This window comes from Staurois parvus, unplaced genomic scaffold (assembly GCF_062004578.1).
Source record: "Staurois parvus isolate SC_StPar_1 unplaced genomic scaffold, SC_StPar_1.0 ptg000199l, whole genome shotgun sequence".
In the NCBI taxonomy this organism is placed as follows: Eukaryota; Metazoa; Chordata; class Amphibia; order Anura; family Ranidae; genus Staurois; species Staurois parvus.
The window spans coordinates 3,406,328-3,427,500 of NW_028317995.1; the positions used below are offsets into that span (position 1 = coordinate 3,406,328).

Sequence of the window (21,173 nt, forward strand, 5' to 3'; positions counted from 1 at the left end):
TAAGCTCCAAGGAGCAGGGCCCTTCTAACCCTCCTGTATTGAACTGTATTGTTGCTGTATTGTCTCCCGTTATATTGTAAAGCGCTGAGCAAACTGTTCGTGCTATATAAATACTGTATAATAATAATAATAATCTGCAAAAGTGACCTTAACTTTAAAGTGCCTCTGTCAGTAAACAAAATTTCCCAATAAAAGCTCCCCCTGAAAATAAGATATAAATGCCTCTCCTTATGCTTATGCCACTGAACACTCCATTGTAAAGAAATTCTTAACTGAAGTTGTTTTAGAAACTGACATTTCTAGGATTGTTGGATGTTTAACTACATACAGCATTTGTCCAATTTTTAGAGTATATTACATTTTGTTAGCATGCCCTTTTACCAATCAATTATCTCTCTAATATCAATGAATCACACCTTAAACAGAGTCACAGTTGCACTGTAGAAGAGACTCAGTAGGAAGAGCACTATAAAAGTGGAAGCCGTGGTCCAGAGATTATCAGTGTCATCATCTTCTTCTATATACATCATATGGACTGTTGGAATGTAAAAAATCACATTATTGACACTGAATCACACTGCACAGTTGTGAACTACTAAATGGTATGTGGCAACAGCATAGTTAACTTAAATACAGGCAAAACCACATAAACTCACACACATACAGACATATAATATTATTAGAGACGAGGCATCCAGGATTTTCCATTCAGGATAATTCAAATCCCTTTCCAGCTACATGTTTCTTAGTTTTGGATAGAGTGTGAAAGGGAAAGAAACCCTGTTATCTGACAACTGTCATCTCCCTTATAGGAATAAAAAAAAACTGACAGTGCTATTTCTTTTCAACTTTTTAGCCAAAACTATTTCCATGTTAATTCAATGAAATCAGAGGTATTTTGCTTTGGCTCAATATATGGAAATGTATGTATCTATTGCCAGGTTCTGATCACATAGATTGATGATACTGCCACACATGGGGGGTTATTTACTAAAACTGGATAGTGCACAATCTGGTGCAGCTCTGCATAGAAACCAATCACCTTCAAGATTTTATTGTCAAAGCTTAAATGAACAAGCTAAAGTTAGAATCTGATTGGCTACCATGCACAGGTGCACCAGTTTCTGGGTGCACCAATTTTAGTAAATCTCCCCCATAGTACAAAGGACAAACGCTATACCCGTAACATGTTAGTGAACAACCCACAATGGAAGGCTATGTTATTTAAAGACATTCTTTGGAAAGTGCATGCTTGGTGCAATGGTTTGGGCTGTGAGACAGGATCTAAATGCTTGACCTAAGTGTCTGACTACACCTGGAAGCATTTTTATTCCTATGAAGTTATTTCTTAGCAATGTTTCTTTCATGCATCTAATAATGTACTTAATGATATGGACACTGTTACGATGCTGATTTTCTTTTCCATATTATGTATTATAGAATATATATTTCTCTATTGGAAAGTACATAGGATCATGGAAAATCCTGATATCTGCTTTTTGGTGATATATATATATATATATATATATATATATATATATATATATATATATAAAACATCTCATACTTTTATATTGATTTATTGCTTTGACTAGAACAGCCCTGCTTTACATGTCATTATTCTTATAAGGTTAGTTATATTTGGATTTAGTAAATTCCCATGTGTTATTGTTTATAGAGATTATTAGCGTATAAAGACATCACTTTAAAAGATCGTAGCTGGGAATCAATGCACTATTATACATTTTGTTTATACTGGTTTATGCCTCATGTCTGTCTTTCAAAGTTATAGTGAATGTACTGCTAATAACTTGTGATATGTGAATATACTTATATTCCTCACGCCTATAATAAATTAATTAGTTAAATATCCAGAACTTCTATTTGATATGTGTTTTAACATGTATGTTTGAGTACTGGAAAACTGATTTGGATTCATTTATTGGTAACAGGGGGTTTAGATTTAGTTTGATATATGTTTGGAAAACTTGGATGGATACATTGCAGAGAAGTCTAAGCATAGTTTGAAAGTATGAATATTGCATAGGTGTTATTAACTAACATGCAATATCCAGACATAGATTATGGATTATGTGGGGTAGATTTGCTAAAACTGGAGAGTGCAAAATCTGGTGTAGCTGTGCATGGTAGCTAATCAGCTTCTAGCTTCAACTTGTTGAATTAAACTTTGCCAGTAAAACGTAAAAGCTGTTTGGTTTCTGTGCAGAGCTGCACCAGAGTGTGCACTCTCCAATTTCAGTAAATCCACCCCTATGTGTTTAGATACATTACAAAATTAATTTTCCTATTTTTCTTCTTTATAGAAATCTAATTGATGAACATTAACATTTTGTCTCCTGTCTTGCTATTTTTTCCCAAATATTACTTACTGCTTCACTCTATGGCTACAGAAATTGTAGTGGTTATTTATTAAAACTGGAGTGTGCAAAATCTGATGCACCTCTGCATAGAAACCAATCAGCTTCAAGGTTTTATTGCCAAAGTTTATTGGAACAAGCTGAAGTTAGAAGCTGATTGGCTACCATGCACAGCTGCACCAGATTCTGAGTGCACCAGTTTTAGTAAATCTACCCCAGTGTGTCAAATCAACTATATTCTTAGTTAAATACATCTGTGTACATGGATATATATGTCTGCAGGACTTCTCCAGGACTTCCCCCATCCTCTGGAACTCACTACCCCAATCCATCAGACTGTCACCTACCCTCCTCACCTTTAGGTGCACCCTGAAAACCCACCTCTTCAGGGAAGCCTACCCCACCCTCACCTAACAGCCGATCTCCTCCTACCACTCCATCCCCCACAGCCACTTCTTCCTGTACCACTATCCCCTCCCTCCTAGATTGTAAGCTCGAAAGAGCAGGGCCCTTGACCCCCTCGTGTATTGTATTGTTACTGTATTGTCTCATGTTCTGTCCCCCACTATAATGTACAGCGCTGAGCAAACCTTTTAGCGCTATATAAATACTGTATAATAATAATGTCTGAGGCTGTCATCTTACATTTTAGTTAGTTTGGTGCAATTAATAATTAACCTGCTCTTAAGCTCAGTTGCAATCAAATGTTTCCAGCATTACCTTTTTATATTTGTTTAGAACTTTCATTGAGTTATATTAACTTTGTTGATGGCCTGTAAGTAAAGCCTGTGCTTTAAAAGAAGGTAGTTCAAAAATTTAGTGCACCCATAAAACAGAGGAGGCCACCTTCTGATAACACAGTGGAGGCCACCTTCTTGTGTTGAGAGAGATGTTGGCAGCTCTTTCACTACAGTGTGGATTTCTTTAGACTTTTTTTTATAGTGTAATGGCAGTTCTTTTTATTTGTTGAAATAACAATTGCATTTTTTGCTATTATCAGGGTTTCCTGTGTAGGGTGCCTTGTGCAATGCATGTTAGTCATACGATTTAAAAATGTAAACCACGAGAAGGACCGAACATGAAAGTGTGTGGATTATTCTTTGTCTTGATACCTGATTGTGCAACTCTTTCTACTGTCCCATTTTCCTAATGTATGTCTTCAAATTCTATAACTCAAGAAATATAGAGTATATTGATCACTATTACTCTAATTATTGTAACAAAGGATTTGTTATATATTTTGCGGTTTAATATATTTTCTGGCTTGGTAGTCCATTGAATTGTGATTATTATTAATATTACTATACACAGGTTGAACTGGATAGACTAGTGTCTTTATTCAACCTTACCAACTATGTAACTATTTACTATAGTTATTATACAGGATGTAGTGGCAATAGTTTTCGCAGAACTTTACAAAACGTAAATGGTGAAAAATATGCCTTCTAAGGACTGTAATTTTTTTTTTCAATTGATAGACTTGTAGTGAGATGAGAAAAATGAGCAAACACACAGCATTAAGCAGGGAATTAAACAAAGACATGCACATAATGTTAAGCAGGGAATAGGTATCATTTTAAGAAGTTGCAATTATCTGCATATCTTAGTGGTGTACATACAGGGGCGGACTGACAACTCATGGGGCCCCCGGGGCAATAGGGGATCATGGGGCCCCTGTGTCCCTGCCCACACTCAAAAAAGCCTATAAAAAAGGTACCAGGGGCATTTCATGGGGCCCCCTACTGACCCCGGGCCCTCAGGCAGTGTCCGAGTGCTCGAATGGTCAGTCCGCCCCTATGTACATATATGTTTAGCTTGTACACAATGCAACTAAGCGCATATGTCATTTGTTTTTTAAAAGGGTGATTATGGAACCTCAGATATTATTAAACGGCTTGCTGAGTCTTCCGTTATCTGTAACAGTTCTGTATCTTAGCTGCTCTATTGTTTATAGGAATTTATACATTAAATTGTTTTCTGTTAATTGTTCCCCAGGTACGAGATGAAGATAATTTTGGATGAAGAAGAAGAATAAAGCTTTTAGATTTTGTGGCAATAAATAGCATGTGTTCCAGACTTCTGGATAATGGCAAAGTTTATTAATGTGTAATGTGTATTCACATTTCAATGTACCTGAGTTTTTTGGTTTCTGGGGCACTGTTAAGGACAGCTAAAGGTACAAGCAGACATCTCTGTCTGTATATATATATATATATATATATATATATATATATATACACAAGTGCACAACTGTAAGTTGCATGCTTAATCTGTAGGACAGATTTGCTTTAAGGGAATCGCATTTTAGCCTTTAATTGTGTGAAAATCCAGAAAAAAAATGAGTAGATTAACATGGCTGTAAACCATAATACATATTTCTGGCTTTTTGTTTGTTGTAGCTAACTTTTGAATGCTGGTTCTGATCAGTTAGTTCACTACCATTATGTTTTGCCCTATTGCCCTATGTTTGTATATAAACCCTAATGTTGGCCATGAGGAACAAGTACAGCTCATATTGTTGCACTTTTAACATAGTGTTATCTGTGTGTGAGAAGTTAGAATCTAGGACAACTAAGGAAGCAGCTTCAGCAACCATTGTTAGCTTCACTCTTAGCCACACAAGAACAAGACAGCTACACACATTCCATACATGAAAACAAGCGTTTTATAAATTGATTTTTTTTTATTTCTACTTTTCAGGATGCAAAAAAAGGTTCATTGAAGTTAATGTACAAAAAGCAGACCAACAAACACCAAAATGACACTTCTCCTTCTTCCTCCTCCTCATTTTACACATCACACGGGGAAGAACAAAGGCAATGTTATTGGTCATTGTTTAAAGGACTGTTAACAAGAATCAGACATGATGAGGGACACATTCACATGATTCGGTTTGTTAGAGTTTTTGTCAATGGTCTTTTGGGTGGTGTGTAGTGGTAGTGATTCATGGCCAACTATACAGCTGTATGGTTTGCCATTGTTCCAATCTTCAACGCTTGTAAGGGTTAATGTGCTTAAGAGAAAGTAGGTTTTCCTGCTAGAAGAAGAGATCTCCTGTATAGGCCCAGTGGTTGCAACATGAGACTGCTCTACATTATTACTATCAATCCATTTGACAAATATGTCAGCTGGGCTGAAGCCTTTAACCAGACATGACAGAGTGGCAGTTTCTTTTTTAGCTAATTCATCTGGGTGTGGTGGGTATAATAAGACTATTGGAGCTCTGGCATCATGTCCTAGGAAACAAACAAACCATGTTGAAGAAAAAAACGTATACATAACTTGTGAACTGAATTAATAGCATGCTTTCAATGAGATGCAGAACATTGGGTAAAATGTATTAATAATGAGAAAACACAGTGTACCTAGAATAGCTAAATGGTAATACCACTGAACTGGACTAAGTAGTGGAAAATTAAGTGATTCTTGAGTATACATATGGCTCACTCACATCACGACCATTCCTCTGTCTCAGGGAAAGAGGATGGATGATTTGTTAGAGAGATCAATGGATCAGAAGCTTAAAAAGTTACTTGCCTGTGCGCACCAATACAAGATATCTTATAGGTACACCAATGTGAGTTATATGTGAACACCAGATGTCTATAGTTAAAACTCTCCACTATTTACTATATTATATATATACATATATATTTCAAATCAAGTGTCTGAAATTCAGATATAACGACTAATTCTTTAATCAGTCTACTTTTTTCAACCTAAATTTGCATCCACATTTGACAGCATACACTGAAAGAGAGCATCATCAATAAGTTTGAACCCCATGAAAGGATTTAGGTCCTAGGAATCATACAAATTAAGTAATGACTGCTTTATACCAACAATGGCCATATATGCAACATTGTAATCTCTGCTATAAGAACAGGTTTTATTACACCTTTCCTTTAAACTTGTGAAATTTAAAGGGCAGTGAATTAATGAATGCATTAAATATTCATTAGATTCGTTTTTGAAATGTTAAACTGTGCTCGTAAAGAAGAATGAACATTTCAAGTGTAAAGAAAATTATTTAAAGTGAAAATACAGACATCTGTAATGCAATTAGTGCTTATATGTGCATTTAATAACGATTAGGAATTGTTATATAATGCAATAAATACATACCATTTGGTTTAATGAGTGTGACAACTTCAACACGAGGAAGCTCGGGATGGCTCACGCTGCACTTAAAGGTCTTTGTTCTCCAGTCTTCAGGACAAACTGTAGCAATGGCCTTGGCAGTGTAGCTCCTTAAAGAAGTGTCATATTCTGGGTCTTCTATTTTAGTGTTGGTGATTTTTTCAGTATTTGAGTACCAGATGACCTCTAATCCATCCTTAGTATTCATGTTTGAAATAATGCAGGTGAGCGGGGCAGTATTCTGGAAATAAATAGTTTCAAATGATGGGGGAACAGCAGTCACTTTGATTTCACCAGCTGGGATCTGAAAATCTAAACAAAAGAACATAAAAAATATTAGAATACCTTATTTGTGTGATTCACTGTATTTGCACATTTTTTTCATTCACAGATTAAAGAGTTGAGCAGTAAAGAATCATTAAAATGCATTTGAGCATCTGGACAGTAGGAAGATATCTGGCACTTATACAATATTGCCATAAAGTTGATTTATCTATGTTAGTTTTCATATAAAGCTAAAGAGGCATTAAAGTTGTAGATAACAGTATTTTTCCATTGGATAACCACATTGAAACTATATAGGAAACACTCGCTCCCCATACAATTTCATTCATGTAAAAATACAGTATATTTCAGTCATAGGGGTTGATTTACTAAAACTGGAGAGTGCAAAATCTGCTGCATCTCTGCATAGAAACCAATCAGCTGCCAGGTTTTATTGTCAAAGCGTAATTGAACAAGCTGAATTTAGAAGCTGATTGACTACCATGCACGGATGCATCAGATTCTGAGTGCTCCAGCATGCAGTTGCCATGTTACTTGGAGTGAAATATTTCATGCTGAAGAGGATAGAACATTCACTGGTCACTCCCTTACCTACAAATGCTCTTTCCCTTCCAAAATTCCATTCATGGATGATAAAATAACTGTGCCTGTGCTTCAGACCATCCTGAACTCAGCGGCCAGACTCATCCACCTCACCAGCCGCTCCAACTCTGCCACCCCCCTCTGCCTCTCCCTCCACTGGCTCCCCATTGCCTAACGCATTAAATTCAAACTGCTCACTCTGACCTATAAGGCCATTCACAACACTGCCCCTAACTACCTCACCGACCTGATTCCCAGGTACCACCCTACCCGTACCCTTCGCTCTTCACAGGACCTCCTTCTATCTTGCTCCCTGGTCTCCTCCTCCCACGCACGACTGCAAGACTTCTCCAGGTCCTCCCCCATCCTCTGGAACTCACTACCCCAATCCATCAAATTGTCACCTTCCCTCCTCACCTTCAGGCGCTCCCTGAAAACCCACCTCTTCAGGGAAGCCTACCCCACCCTCACCTAACAGCCGCTGCCCTTCCCTCCTTCTACCACTTCATCCCCCACAGCCATTTCCTCCTGTACCTCTACCCCCTCCCTCCTAGATTGTAAGCTCGAAAGAGTAGGGCCCTCTTACCCCTTGTGTGCTGTTTGTAGTTGCTGTAATGTTTCATGTATTGTCCCCCCCCTCTATTGTACAGCACTGAGCAAACCCTTTGGCGCTATATAAACTCGATAAATAAATAAATAAATGTTATGCAGTCCCTTTTTATATTTGTCTTCCTTTTTGCAGTTTGTGTGGTTGGTGTAGCAAAATTAATGTTCACTGAGCTTAGTAAATAAGGTAAAGTCATGTTCGCATTCAATAATCAGTCATGTGCAAGGAAAATTAATAAAAAGAAACTGGATTTTTGCTAGCTCATAACTGTATGACTGAAGGGAAGGGACGGAAAGGATTTACTTTTTGCAAAGTGAGCATACACGCTAAGTGAAAATGTTCTATTTCTTTATTAAATAATCCCTAATGTTTACTGCATGCTGCCAACTTCTGACGAACAGCCGGTAATGGTTAATGAGGAAGTCTGCTTAATGTGCAATAGGGGAGACTATTCTATTCATGTCTGATGCTCAGCTGCCTTCCACGTGACACAAACTTACAGAAGTGGAGGGTTCCATGAATAGAAAGTATATGGGAGGGTAGGGAGAATCAGATGCCCTAGTAGCCTTGTGAACCTGTTCCACTCTCAGTGACAACATCATCTCAGAGCTAAAGCTTTCCCTACTAGTTTGTTACTGCTGCAATAAATATGAATACTAATCACTAAGATTTTTGACACTAAGCAGCATACATTAGTTAATCTTTAGGATTTTATGTTCATGTTTTAAAAAGGAACATTTTACTGGATCAGATGGAATATAAAATAACTTACCACATACAATCGATTTACTCAAATTCTTCATTTCTTGGAAGTCAGAAGCAGCATGTTTTACTACACATGAGAATGTTACATCTGTATCCCAGTCTTTTTTAGATACTACGATAAAGGAGACTACCGTAAAACTTCCATTTCCATTGGAAACTGCTTCTTCTGTTACGCTGTCATGAATCAATTCTTGATTCTTCATCCATGACACTGCAATGTTTTTAGGGTAAAATCCACTAATGATGCACGCAATTGTGGCATTCCCGTTTAAATCTATATCTTCCTTGATGGGAGGATGGATCGTTACTGTTGGTTTCATTGCAACTTTAAAAAAAAAGAGAATGTGTGCACGTTCAGTATCTATGTTATACCTAGTTAAATAGTACATATCAGTAACACAAATAACTATAATTACAATAAATGTAATATAAATTAGAGTACCAGAGGCACTGATCTACGCTAACCCCTTTGACCTTGTGAGCAACATGTTCATATATAACTAAAGGAGAGATATATAAACATATGAATCTTTGTTAAAATTGTAATATTATTCAATTTGTAATTACATTATATAAATGTGATATCCTCTGCTGATTTATTTTTTATAAATTATGATGCACAAGATATTCAGACAAAAAGGTGCTTCATTGTTAAACTGTTGCAATGAGATTGTAATGTAAACCATAAAAGAAAGCTGAAAACCACATGTTGCTTACAAGGCTGTAGATTGCTGACTTAAAGCAATATCTAAGGCCAACAGGAAAAATTTAATAAATTGCACTTACCATGTGATGGCTACATTAGGTTTATTTTTATGGCTTTTTTCTTTTGTTTCATGGGGTTATCCAGCTAGCAAGTCTGTTATTTTAAATTTCCTTTAACAGACTAAGATGTTCAGCAAAATTGGCATAAACTATTTAGCACTGATAGGGCTGCTTACAATGATCAGCTTGTTTCATTTAATTAAAACCTTTCTCTCAAAAGGAAACAAATGGTTTTCTAACTGCCTAAAAAGTGTTAATTCATCTTAACTTGCTAGTGTATCTAATACCACCCTCTCCACAGGCTGATAATGTTGCTGTCCAACGGTGGCTCCATTTCTCCTACATAGAGTATGACAGGTGGTATTTTACTGTCCTAATCACAAGATGAAAATTAAGGAAGAAAGCCTAAAAAAATAATGCACCCATCACAATTAAGGATAAGCTGCAATATTTTACATTTTCATGTTTGGGTTTAGATATAGTACATTTTAACTTTTAGTACAGAGCTGAATATAATTTAGCCTGTACAGAGTTTACTTCTTTAAAATGAATACAAAAGTTGCAAAGTGAGAATGCCTCCTGTAAAGAGAAGGTGAGTTTGCTAAGCCCTACTTAAGAGTTTGATCAGTAACTGGGGTGCACTAGATAAAAAGTCTAACTAGCTCATAGTAAGAATCGCTAGCTAAAGTGAGAACCTGCATACTTACCGTTTATAAAGTACTAGCAGTCTCCTGAATCTGCTTTATTACTTTGAAACCTTTTACTAAATCTCTAAGCGCTATTCAATTTACTTTAAAGCGGAACTACACTGCATCTGAGCACCACAAACCAAAAACACAATTTAATTTATTTTTCATATTCTAAGCAAACGCTCCCATCCATTCATGTCTCAATGCTTTATTTTACTGAGAAATCACTTTGAAAAACACCCCCTGGAATTTCTGGTTGTGGCCACCTTGAGTAAGGGCAGATGATTCATGTATATACTTCCTGTAATCCATCTGCCCTTAGCTGAGGCATGCAGACAGGAGGGTGTGCTAAGCTGAGAAAACCCCTTCTCCCCTCCTGAAGACTCCTGGGGTGATGAGATCATTTGCGTAGTCATGAAAACAAGGAAGTAACTGAATAAATGTATAAAAAAAAGTTTATTTAATAAGTAAATTTGATATACCTCCCTATCTATTTACTAATGCTAGCAACATAAGGATTAATAACTGTCAGTTGTGTTTGATAGAGTGAAGTTCCACTTTAAGGTACCATTCTATCTGATAAAAAGTTAAATGCTTAATGTTTTTTTAATGTAATGTAATAGAGATATAAGATTCTTACCTTTTGATAACTGAAGCACCACAGACTTGGTATTCTCTGTATGTTTTGCAGTGCATTTATAAGGATCGCTGTTCTCCCATTTGTCAGTTGGCACTTTAATTTGGGAGCTTGCTGTATAGGTGCCTCCATTTTGCAACACAGAATTGTACTTCTTGAGGCCATCGGAATAATTATTGTTGCCCTTATCGACCCAGGTGAATTCAATGGAGTCTGGGAGGAAATTCTTGGCCAGACAGCCAATGGTGGTGGTCTGTTCCTGTGATGTGCCGCAAGAAATAAGTGGAAAGAGAGATGGGGCCGACGGTACAGCTGAGAATAGAAGCAAAAGATGGAAGGAATGAGTACTGTAGTTAGGAGACAGAGTTTAGTACAAGTTAAAAGGGGAGATTTGAAGATATTTCAGTTTGGGTCCAACTGAAATTAGTTAATACTAGGTGGTTGCAGTAAGTGTTAAAAAGGGAGCTAAAGGTTCAGGTTAAAGTTTAGAATTAGAATGAGATTCCTGTTAGGATTAGATAACCTTTTCTCATACATGTTTTTTTAATGATCATGTATTTATATTATTTAAACAAATATTATATGTTGAAGAAATTTTACCTTTAAGATCTTAAACACTGCACCAGTTGAAATGCTGACCCCCCCCCCCAAGAAAAAATATGATATTCACTCCCCTCCCCTCAAAACAAAAAAAATGCTGTTTTTATGTCTAATAAACAATTTACTGGCATAAGGACATATTTTTTTAACTCCAGTATTTTTCTTAGGTATCAAAATACATTCTATAATGCTTACATTGAGAATCTACAGACTGCCATGAAGCATGCAGTGAGAAATAAACCTACAATGCACTTACTCGTGTTTCCCTTATTTCCTTGCCTTTAGCTCCTTGAAGCGCAATTAAAAGATTTTTCTGAGTTTATGATAATACAATTGAGACACAGTTGAGCATGTAACTTCTAATACTTTTTTCTGCTGAGCAAACCTGGGTTGTTATAAAAAAAACCCATCTATAGCATAAGTCTTGTATTTTGAACTTTAAGGTATAGTCCTCAGTAAGGACTGGCATGTGCTGTTTATATCATTTAAAGAATGCTGATAGCAAAACGATCATTTGGCAATAACATTCATTCATCTTTCAAATATCACTACTAAAAGCTACTATATTATTAGTTAACTTTACATACTGCACACTACTACTCATTGAATTATGCTTTCAAAAATGACAGTTCTGATGAATAGTCATATTCCTTTGGTCATACATTGACATTGTATGGCTGTTTTCTGGTTATTTGAAAAACATCTACTTGCAAATCGCAAAATGTCTGTTATCATAAGTGTGGTATGCTAACCGGTGAGACTACACAATGCCTAGTAAAGGTAATGCCAAGAAGTGCTAGTAATAATAATAACAACAATATTTATTTTTAATAATAATACAAACTCTCATGGAAAACTGATAATGTTATATTGCAGCACTACTCACATATAGTCAAACACACTGATCAGCATATGGGATCGTAACAGTAGCATGTGCTGTATGTATATATATATATATATTTAAGATCCAAAAGTTGTTTATGCAGCATTATGGCCAATGTGTATATTGTGCATTCTTTACTTTTTATTTTTTGTATGTAAGCCTAGCAGCAGTTAGAGTTGATTTACTAAAGGAGTACAGATTGTTCGCTTAGCTTAGAGAATAAGGTGAAGCTGTGTTTGCTTTGAATAACTAATCATGTGCAGGCAGTGGTGTATTTAGGTTTCATGCTGCCCTAGGCAACACAAAAATCAGTTCCCCACCCCAGGGATACCCTGACACCAACCAGCACCCCCCTCCCCCACGAACAGAGCCTGATATTGACAAATAACACCCCAGCCCCCACCCGAGAGAGCCTTCCACTACCACCTCCCCCCATACACTGGCACCCCCACCCCTGTGAGAGAGAAGATACTCACCTTTACAGCTCTGGACATCCCTGGGAACAAGAGTCAGGCTCTTCATACACTATCAAGCAGCACGCAGCCTCTCTCAGCTGGTCCCCATGCTGTGTGTGTCCCTTCTTCCAGGGGGCCGGTGCTGCCCCCCTGAAAAATGCCACTGCCCCCCTGAAAAATGCCACCCTAGTCAAATACCTTGTTTGCCTTGTGGTAAATATGCCCCTGTGTGCAGGGCAATTAAAAAAACCAGGATTTGTCTTGGATGAAGTTAACAAAGCAATATTTTACTAACTAAGTTAAGCATTCACTTTGCCAGGTACAATTGAGTATTGTCGCAAATGCACTAATATGGCTACAATCACCTCAAGCACTTTGCCAGGTAAACATTCTTTGCTCCTATAATGAATCAAGGCATCTTTGTTCATGTATTACACTTTGCAGAGATGCACATTGCCACAATGCAGAACTGTTTTTTTCACACTAGGCCATCCTAGTATGGCCTTAATTCTTTTTGTGTATGTCTGACAGATACAGTCTGCATATTATATATGTTTATACATTTTTATAAATGATTTTATCTTTTCTTTTATAACGTGACTATAATTCCTACTCCTAATTCCTATAATCAGCACTGTGCTACTGGACAGCTCACTGATGATATACCATACATAATAAAAATACTTCTTGTTCTTCAAAGTATTAACTGTTTACTGCTATAGCAGTGGTTGGCAAATGTATATTGTATAATGCTTTTAAATGCTATAGAACCATATTGTGTGATATGAACACTTCGAATGCACAATGGTGTTATACTTCAAAACGTTGTATATAGTAATTTTACTCCACAAAGAATGGAGAACAGGCACACTAATTAGATTATGCAACAGATAATAGGTTAAACGTAATGATACAGCAAACTGTTCATATCATAGCATCTCATTATATAATAATATTGGGATTTGTTCTGCTTTAGGCTCAGATATAAAGTTCTTAACCTAAATCAGAACAGAAAACAATCTGTACCAATCTGTATCTTTCTCATTTTTACAATGGCTATTTATTTGCTGGAGCAATACTCTCAGTTTATTTACTCTTAGTTTATTTCTATCATATCAGCTCACTGTTATCAAATATATTTTGACTTGTCTTCTGTTTGCTCAGGTCAGTAGTAAAGCAGTCACTAAACTTTCTGATGAGCTAGCACTCTATTTCATGGTCACTGAGCTATGCAATACCTGCGTTACAATTACAGGGCCTTTAAAGGCTTTTGCACCAGAACTGCATCTCTCCCTATACACATCTATGGGAATGCAAATGCAGTTTCAAGCAGGTCAAATGCAGGTTAGTAGGGAGTCAATTGTGATTCAAATGAACCTAGCTTTTAATTCCAAATTATTTCAGAAGCTTTTTATACTGATGAGAAAAACAAGCTATGTTTGCCCATTGACACAGGCCCTAATGGATCTAGCAAGCATTTCCTCTTGTCTGTGCAGAATCTCTACTTCAGGGATAGGCAACCTTAAAGAGGTGGAGATCTACCTGAACAACATGAGAGAAGTCAAAGATCACCGGGCAGTGTCACCTCCTCACACCTAATTTAAACCTCAATTGCTGTACTACCATGTTGTAATTGCATGCATTCAACAGCAATCATGGGTTTAAATCTGGTGATGAGGAAGCAACATATCACTTTATAATGACCTGTCAAACACACTCAGATTGCTTTTCAGAGGAGCAGAAGTGCCTGCTGCATTTGTGACTGAGCCCTTGGTTGCATTCAGCAATGCCACCCCTATGGTTCGTCCACAAGTAAAGATGGGGATGGTAAAACCCTGCAATTGAGTCTCAGTTTTACCATCCTCAATACCTACCCCCCCCCCCTTTACCTGCTGAGGCAGCAGCCAAAGGTGTACACATTCCACAGCAGTAATTAAACCCACTTTTGCGTTTGGTGGATTCTACTGCCTGCCAATCGCAACCCATTCAAGTAAATGGGTCAATCTGCAAACGACCCACAACTGCATGCTTCTGCTGTGTCCAAGAGGGTTAAAGCAGGTGGCGAGAAGGCAACACAATGCTGTCTTCTTTAACCCCTTGTTTGCTGTACAGCACAAGGTTGCAGGACACTTGCACAGTGGCCTCATTCGCTTGGATGTATCATGCTTGGCAGGTGCTACACCCACCAACCATGACAGCGTGTATATGTCCTGCTTCAGCTGCGACATGTATACACCCCTGACCACTGAAACTGAAGGGGGTGTGGTTGGGGCAGGGGTGGTAAAAACACATCTTAACTATGGGGTTTTACCACAACTGGCAGGTGTGGTGCGCTTTTTGAAAGCGCAACAAACCCGCAGGATATAATAGAAGTCTATGGCTAAGCACAGCAAACCTGCAGGAAAGTTGCAGGTACACTGCATGCGCGGTGTGGGTAAACTGCAGTGCACCAGTGTGAAATCAGCCCTATACTATTATGCCCAGTGTATTGCTTCACACTGACCTGAAGACCTCTTCTTTCCTGCCGTTGGCACCACTCTGGAGACCACTAGCTGAGGCAAGAGGTGGAGTGCAGTTGGTATCCCTCCCCATGGGACAAGAGGCAGCACTACAGAGGAGGCATCGGCTTATGTGGCCCTTGCTCCCTACTACAGCTCCAACTTTACAAGTAGCCCCTCTACACTGCACTCTGTTTGATGCTGTGGTTTGGCGGGTCAGCAAGCGCAGACCATAGTTACATAGTTAGTCTGGCTGAAAAAAGACAAAAGTCCATCCAGTTCAACCATAGAAAAAAAAAAACTACCTGGCTGCGATCTACTGGTAGATCATGAGCTACAGGTTGTTGACGCCGCTCTGCATTATGCTTAGCTATCTTTTCTATATCAATATGAGCTTCACAGGGAAGTTTCACTGCTACTTAAGATACTTATAGCACTTTCTACCTTCTTATAAGCTGATCATTCTAAGCTCTACCTTCTTCTATATGTATTTTGTCCTATCTACGCTGTATATTACATACCGATATGTAAAATAACAACCAAACTTTCTTGAGTCATGGTAGATCTGCAATGCTATCCGTTTGCTTTATAGCACCCTGTGTACATTAGGTTTTGTATGCATTACATACACCCTCTTATTTAAGCACCTACAGGACCAGAGAGTGTGTACTTTTTTCGAGTAACTGCTCCAAACTGTGGAATAAAGTACCTTCTCCAATGAAGCTTTCTAGAACGTACCCTATGTTCTGCTAGTCTCAGCAGTACCTGAACTTTCCTGCACTGAGCTGTGCCTTAAACATTTTAAATTCTGTGCGTTATACTGCATTCTCCTCTATCAGCTGAGTCTACAGGACTCAGCTGTCCAGAACAGCGTATATACCCTCAGCTATGGCGTACACGTTGTTTGTTGTGTGGTACAGTAACTGCATTGCATTTCCTACCTAAAGAGCAACTCCACCCAAAACAGATTACTTGGTTTTAGTTGGTGTGGACCACAGCTTGAAAACCCCTTGGGTCTTCCTTGCTGTTTCAGGAAGAAGATCACACCTTACAGTGTCATAGCTATGGCACCAATCCAGGTGAGATTTTTCCTGCCAAGGTTGAGCAAAGGAAAAAAATAAAGGAAAAGATGCAATGAGGATGTGATATGCCCCACTCAGCCCAAAATACTAGAGAAAGCAGTTTTGGATGGACAAAAGTGTCTATATATTCTATCACAACCGACATTGAGCGGTACATTAACAGTGCAATGAACTACTAAGTGTAGTACGAAAAAAATGCTATAGCTTACTGTGTGGTATCTGCTCTACCATATGTGTGATATAGGAATTGTACTACATGCTTCCTAGTGTATATATGTTTATACATTTATACTAGTATACATTTGCTATACTTTTTATTAATACATTACAGCATGTGGCTTACATCCATCTATTCTTTCTGCTATACCAGAATTTGGATCTATATTAGATTGGCTTCTACTGTATACATGGCCTGAAAATACACTAATTACTTAAGCAGTTGTGCTGTGATTTACCTGCTATACCTGCTGAGCTACAACTTACCTACTCTACCTTCTATTGTACTCATTTATTTTATACAGAAGGTTTATACAGTACACCACCTTCCTTGCCTGCAGTTGACCTGTGTATGCTATACAATTCTACTGTGCTGTACATTCCTTGCTGTGTCATCTGCTGTGCTGGATAGTACCTGCACTGTTCTCTGCTGTATGAAGCCCTGTTCTTCCATTACATGCATTGTATATGCATAATATTCCATACGCAGTGCTGCCCTGTACATATTGTCATATTTAGTAAGTGCAGCTCTGCCTAATGTATATAGCAGCTACTATACCATCAGCTGTACAGTGCATTGTTACATATATCAGTTATGCTGTACAGTTGATGTTATGTTGCTTGCTGTACTACTTTCTGTGCTGTACACCTTCTACTGTATGCAGAGCTTTCACATATATAGCACATGCTATGCTGTCTGCTGTGCTCTACAAAAGTTGTACGCCATCTTCTCTGTTATATATAATTCATACAGAACCTACTACACAATTTACTGTATGGTACCATACATGCTATAGTGTTTAAATATGCTGTCACTAAGAGTACCTGCACAATGTTGTGCTGTGCACTGCACCATTAGCTGGTCACAACCACACAATAAACATTCCAGTTGTGCTGTACTCTATACACTTTGCTGTGGACCATGTTGTATAACACCTGTGCTATACTCTTCTGTATACAGCACCTACTGTACCATTAATTATGGGGTACAGAACATGCTGTACTGTATAGTATATGTTATACACTGTACAGCACGACTAGCTTCTGCTGTATACGGCACTTGCTATAACAATTCTACCTGATATATCGCAGTACCGTATATTGGAATCTTCTTGGCCCTACAGTAACCACACTCCACACCACTGTAAATGGAATCTGCTTTGCCATTACCTGGTATAGGACATGCTAAACATTACTCCTAAGCTGTGCTTCACAATATATGCCATGTTACTTGCTGTGCTGTACACTACACGCGCTACTTGCTAGTGAATACAGAACCTGCTAAATCACTACTTGTATGGTATAGTACATGCTATGCTGCCTGCTGTGCTGACAGTAACTGCTAAGCCATTTTCTCTGCTGTATTCTATTTGTATCACTTTCTGTAGTGTACAGAACCTGCTGTACCATTTACCCGTACAGTATATGTTATACAATTTAGCTATGCTTACATTAGCTCTATACGTACCTGCACCATCTTCTGCTATGTAAAACTTTGTCACTGGCTGTACGCTACAACACATTAAACGTTCCAGTTTCTCTGTAGCATATATTCTTTGCTGTGGACCATGTTGTATAACACCTGTGCTATACTCTCCTGTATACAGCACCTACTGTACCATTAATTATGGGGTACAGAACATGCTGTACTGTATAGTATATGTTATACACTGTACAGCACCGACACTAGCTTCTGCTGTATACGGCACTTGCTATAGCAATTCTACCTGATATATCGCAGTACCGTATATGCTTTGGAATCTTCTTGGCCCTACAGTAACCACACTCCACACCACTGTAAATGGAATCTGCTTTGCCATTACCTGGTATAGGACATGCTAAACATTACTCCTAAGCTGTGCTTCACAATATATGCCATGTTACTTGCTGTGCTGTAAACTACACGCACTACTTGCTAGTGAATACAGAACCTGCTAAATCACTACTTGTATGGTATAGTACATGCTATGCTGCCTGCTGTGCTGACAGTAACTGCTAAGCCATTTTCTCTGCTGTATACTATTTGTATCACTTTCTGTAGTGTACAGAACCTGCTGTACCATTTACCGGTACAGTATATGTTATACAATTTAGCTATGCTGTCATTAGCTCTATACGTACCTGCACCATCTTCTGCTATGTAAAACTTTGTCACTGGCTGTACGCTACAACACATTAAACGTTCCAGTTTCTCTGTAGCATATATTCTTTGCTGTGGACTGTGTTGTATAATACCTGTGCTATAGACTCCTGTATACAGCACCTACTATACTATTAATTGTATGGTACAGAACATGCTGTACCGTACAATATATGTTGTTCACTGTACAGCACCTACACTGGTTTTTGCTGTAACAATTCTGCATGATATATTGCAGTACTGTATATGCTTCAGTGTCTGCTTGGCCCTACAATAACTGCACACCATGCCACTGTAAATGGCATCTGGTTTGCCATTAACTGTTGTAGAACATACTAAACATTACTGCAAAGCTGTAGTTAACAATATATAATGAGTTACATGCTGTGCTGTACACTACATGCACTACCTGCTAGTGAATACAGCGCCTGGTATATCATTACTGGTATGGTATAGTGCATGCTATGCTGTCTGCTGTGCTGTATAGTAACTGCTAAGCTATTTTTATGTGTTGTACACAATCACTTTCTAAAGTCTACAGCACCTTGTATTCCATTTACTGGCACAACATAAGCTATGCAGTTTAGCTATGCTGTCATTAGTGTTATAAGCACCTGCACCATCATCTTCCATATAAAGCTTTCTCACTGGCTGTACACTACCATACAATAAACATTTCAGTTGTGCTGTACTATTTACGCTTTGCTGTGGACTGTGCTGTATAGTACCTGTGCTACACTCTCCTTTATACAGTGCCTACAGTACCAATAATTGTGGGGTGCAGAACATGCATGTACATGTAGTGTACAGCATATGTTGTATACTGTACAGCACCTGCAATAGCTTCTGCTGTACACAGCACTTGCTCTAACAATTGTACATGATATACTGCACAACATTATATGCTTTGGCATCTGCTTGGCCCTACAATAACTGCACTCTGTACCAGTGTAAATGGTATCTGCTTTGCCATTGACTGTTGTAGAACATGCTAAACGTCACTCCTAAGCTGTGCTAAACAATGCATGGTGTGGTATTTGCTGTGGTGTACACTACATGCACTTCTTGCTAGCAAATCCAGAACCTGCTATATGGTTACTTGTATGGTATAGCACATGCTATACTGTCTGCTGTGCTGTATTGTAGCTGCTATGCCATTTTCTGAACTATTTGTGTCACTTTCTGAAGTATACAGCACCTACTATGCCATTTACTGGTGAAGCATACGCTATACAATTTAGCTTTGCTGTCATTAGTGCTATAAGTACCTGAGACATCATCTGCTATACACAGCACCTGCTTTGACACTGGCTGTACACTACCACACAATAAACATTTCAGTTGTGCTGTACTATATATGCTTTGCTGTGGACTGTGCTGTACAGTACTTGTTCTACACTCTCCCGCATACCACACCTGCTGTACCAGACTGTGCTGTATGCTGTGCAGCACTTGCAGTGGCTTTTGCTGTATTCAGCGCATGCTATAACAGGTATATGTTACAGTATACGCTATGCATTGCAGACAAGTGGCACCGTGTATGCTGTGTTGTCTGCTATGTTATACAATACCCATTCTTCTATAAAGAATATGCAGCAACTAGCTATGCCTTTAGTTTTATAGCTCAGTGCATACTACTTATTTCAACTAAGCTGTGAAATATGGTATGTTTTCAGCTGTGCTGGACAGGATCAAATGTACCTTTTACTGTATATAGTCCCTGCTATGCCAATATCCTTTCCAAATTGTACAGTACAGTATATGCAGTTCTGACTGCTCTGCTGTGCTCTGCTCTGCTGTGCTGTGCCCTCTGCTGTTCTGTACAGTAAATGCATTCATCTTCACTATACATAGCACCTGCTATGCCATCAAGGTACAATACATACCCAACTATTTATTTATTCTATAAAATAACTTATATTCCATTTCTGTACTGTGCAGTGCCTAAACCACCAGCTGCTGTATACCTTCACTTGCATGGTACAGCACACCTAGTGTCAGAAGTGCTATACTGTCTGCAGTCGTGGCTTTGGTTTAACTGTACAGTACATTCTATACAATTCATCTATTATCTCTAATGTCTGTGTGTGGTAAACTCTCCCTGTCATTCCTATATGTAAGCTGTTGCTTTTTGATACCTGATGTGCTCATTGCAAATCTTACTGCTACGTCTGTGACCCATGCTAAGCTAAAGGCACATGCTATGCTATTTGTTGTACTGTACAGCCCAGGCAAAAAAATTCCTGTAAAATTTGTTGCTGCTTTACAGACCTCACCATATAGGTACAGAATGACCTAGACTAGCAGGAAGCGTACTTGTAGCCCTTGCTTTTCTATGATAAATAATACAGAAACTGCACACTTGTTACAGTCAGCTAAGGTTGACTGAAATCTACTATGAAAGCAAACTATAGCTGCAGTTGCAAACACAGGCTGCTTATAAAATGAGCC

The 21,173-nt window shown here is 38.3% G+C and overlaps 3 gene segments (V, D, J or C); all 3 read right to left on the reverse strand.

The window, feature by feature from the left end:
- The window catches only part of LOC149461522 (Ig mu chain C region membrane-bound form-like), a 385,848-nt gene that overhangs the window by 360,325 nt on the left and 4,350 nt on the right, over positions 1 to 21,173 (reverse strand).
- The window catches only part of LOC149461526 (Ig mu chain C region membrane-bound form-like), a 121,887-nt gene that overhangs the window by 96,716 nt on the left and 3,998 nt on the right, over positions 1 to 21,173 (reverse strand).
- The window catches only part of LOC149461527 (immunoglobulin heavy constant mu-like), a 19,224-nt gene continuing 3,092 nt past the window's right edge, over positions 5,042 to 21,173 (reverse strand). Inside the window, 4 exon segments of the C gene segment in view lie at positions 5,042 to 5,614; positions 6,504 to 6,830; positions 8,765 to 9,082; positions 10,852 to 11,160. Of these exon segments, the coding sequence occupies positions 5,226 to 5,614; positions 6,504 to 6,830; positions 8,765 to 9,082; positions 10,852 to 11,160 (1,343 nt within the window).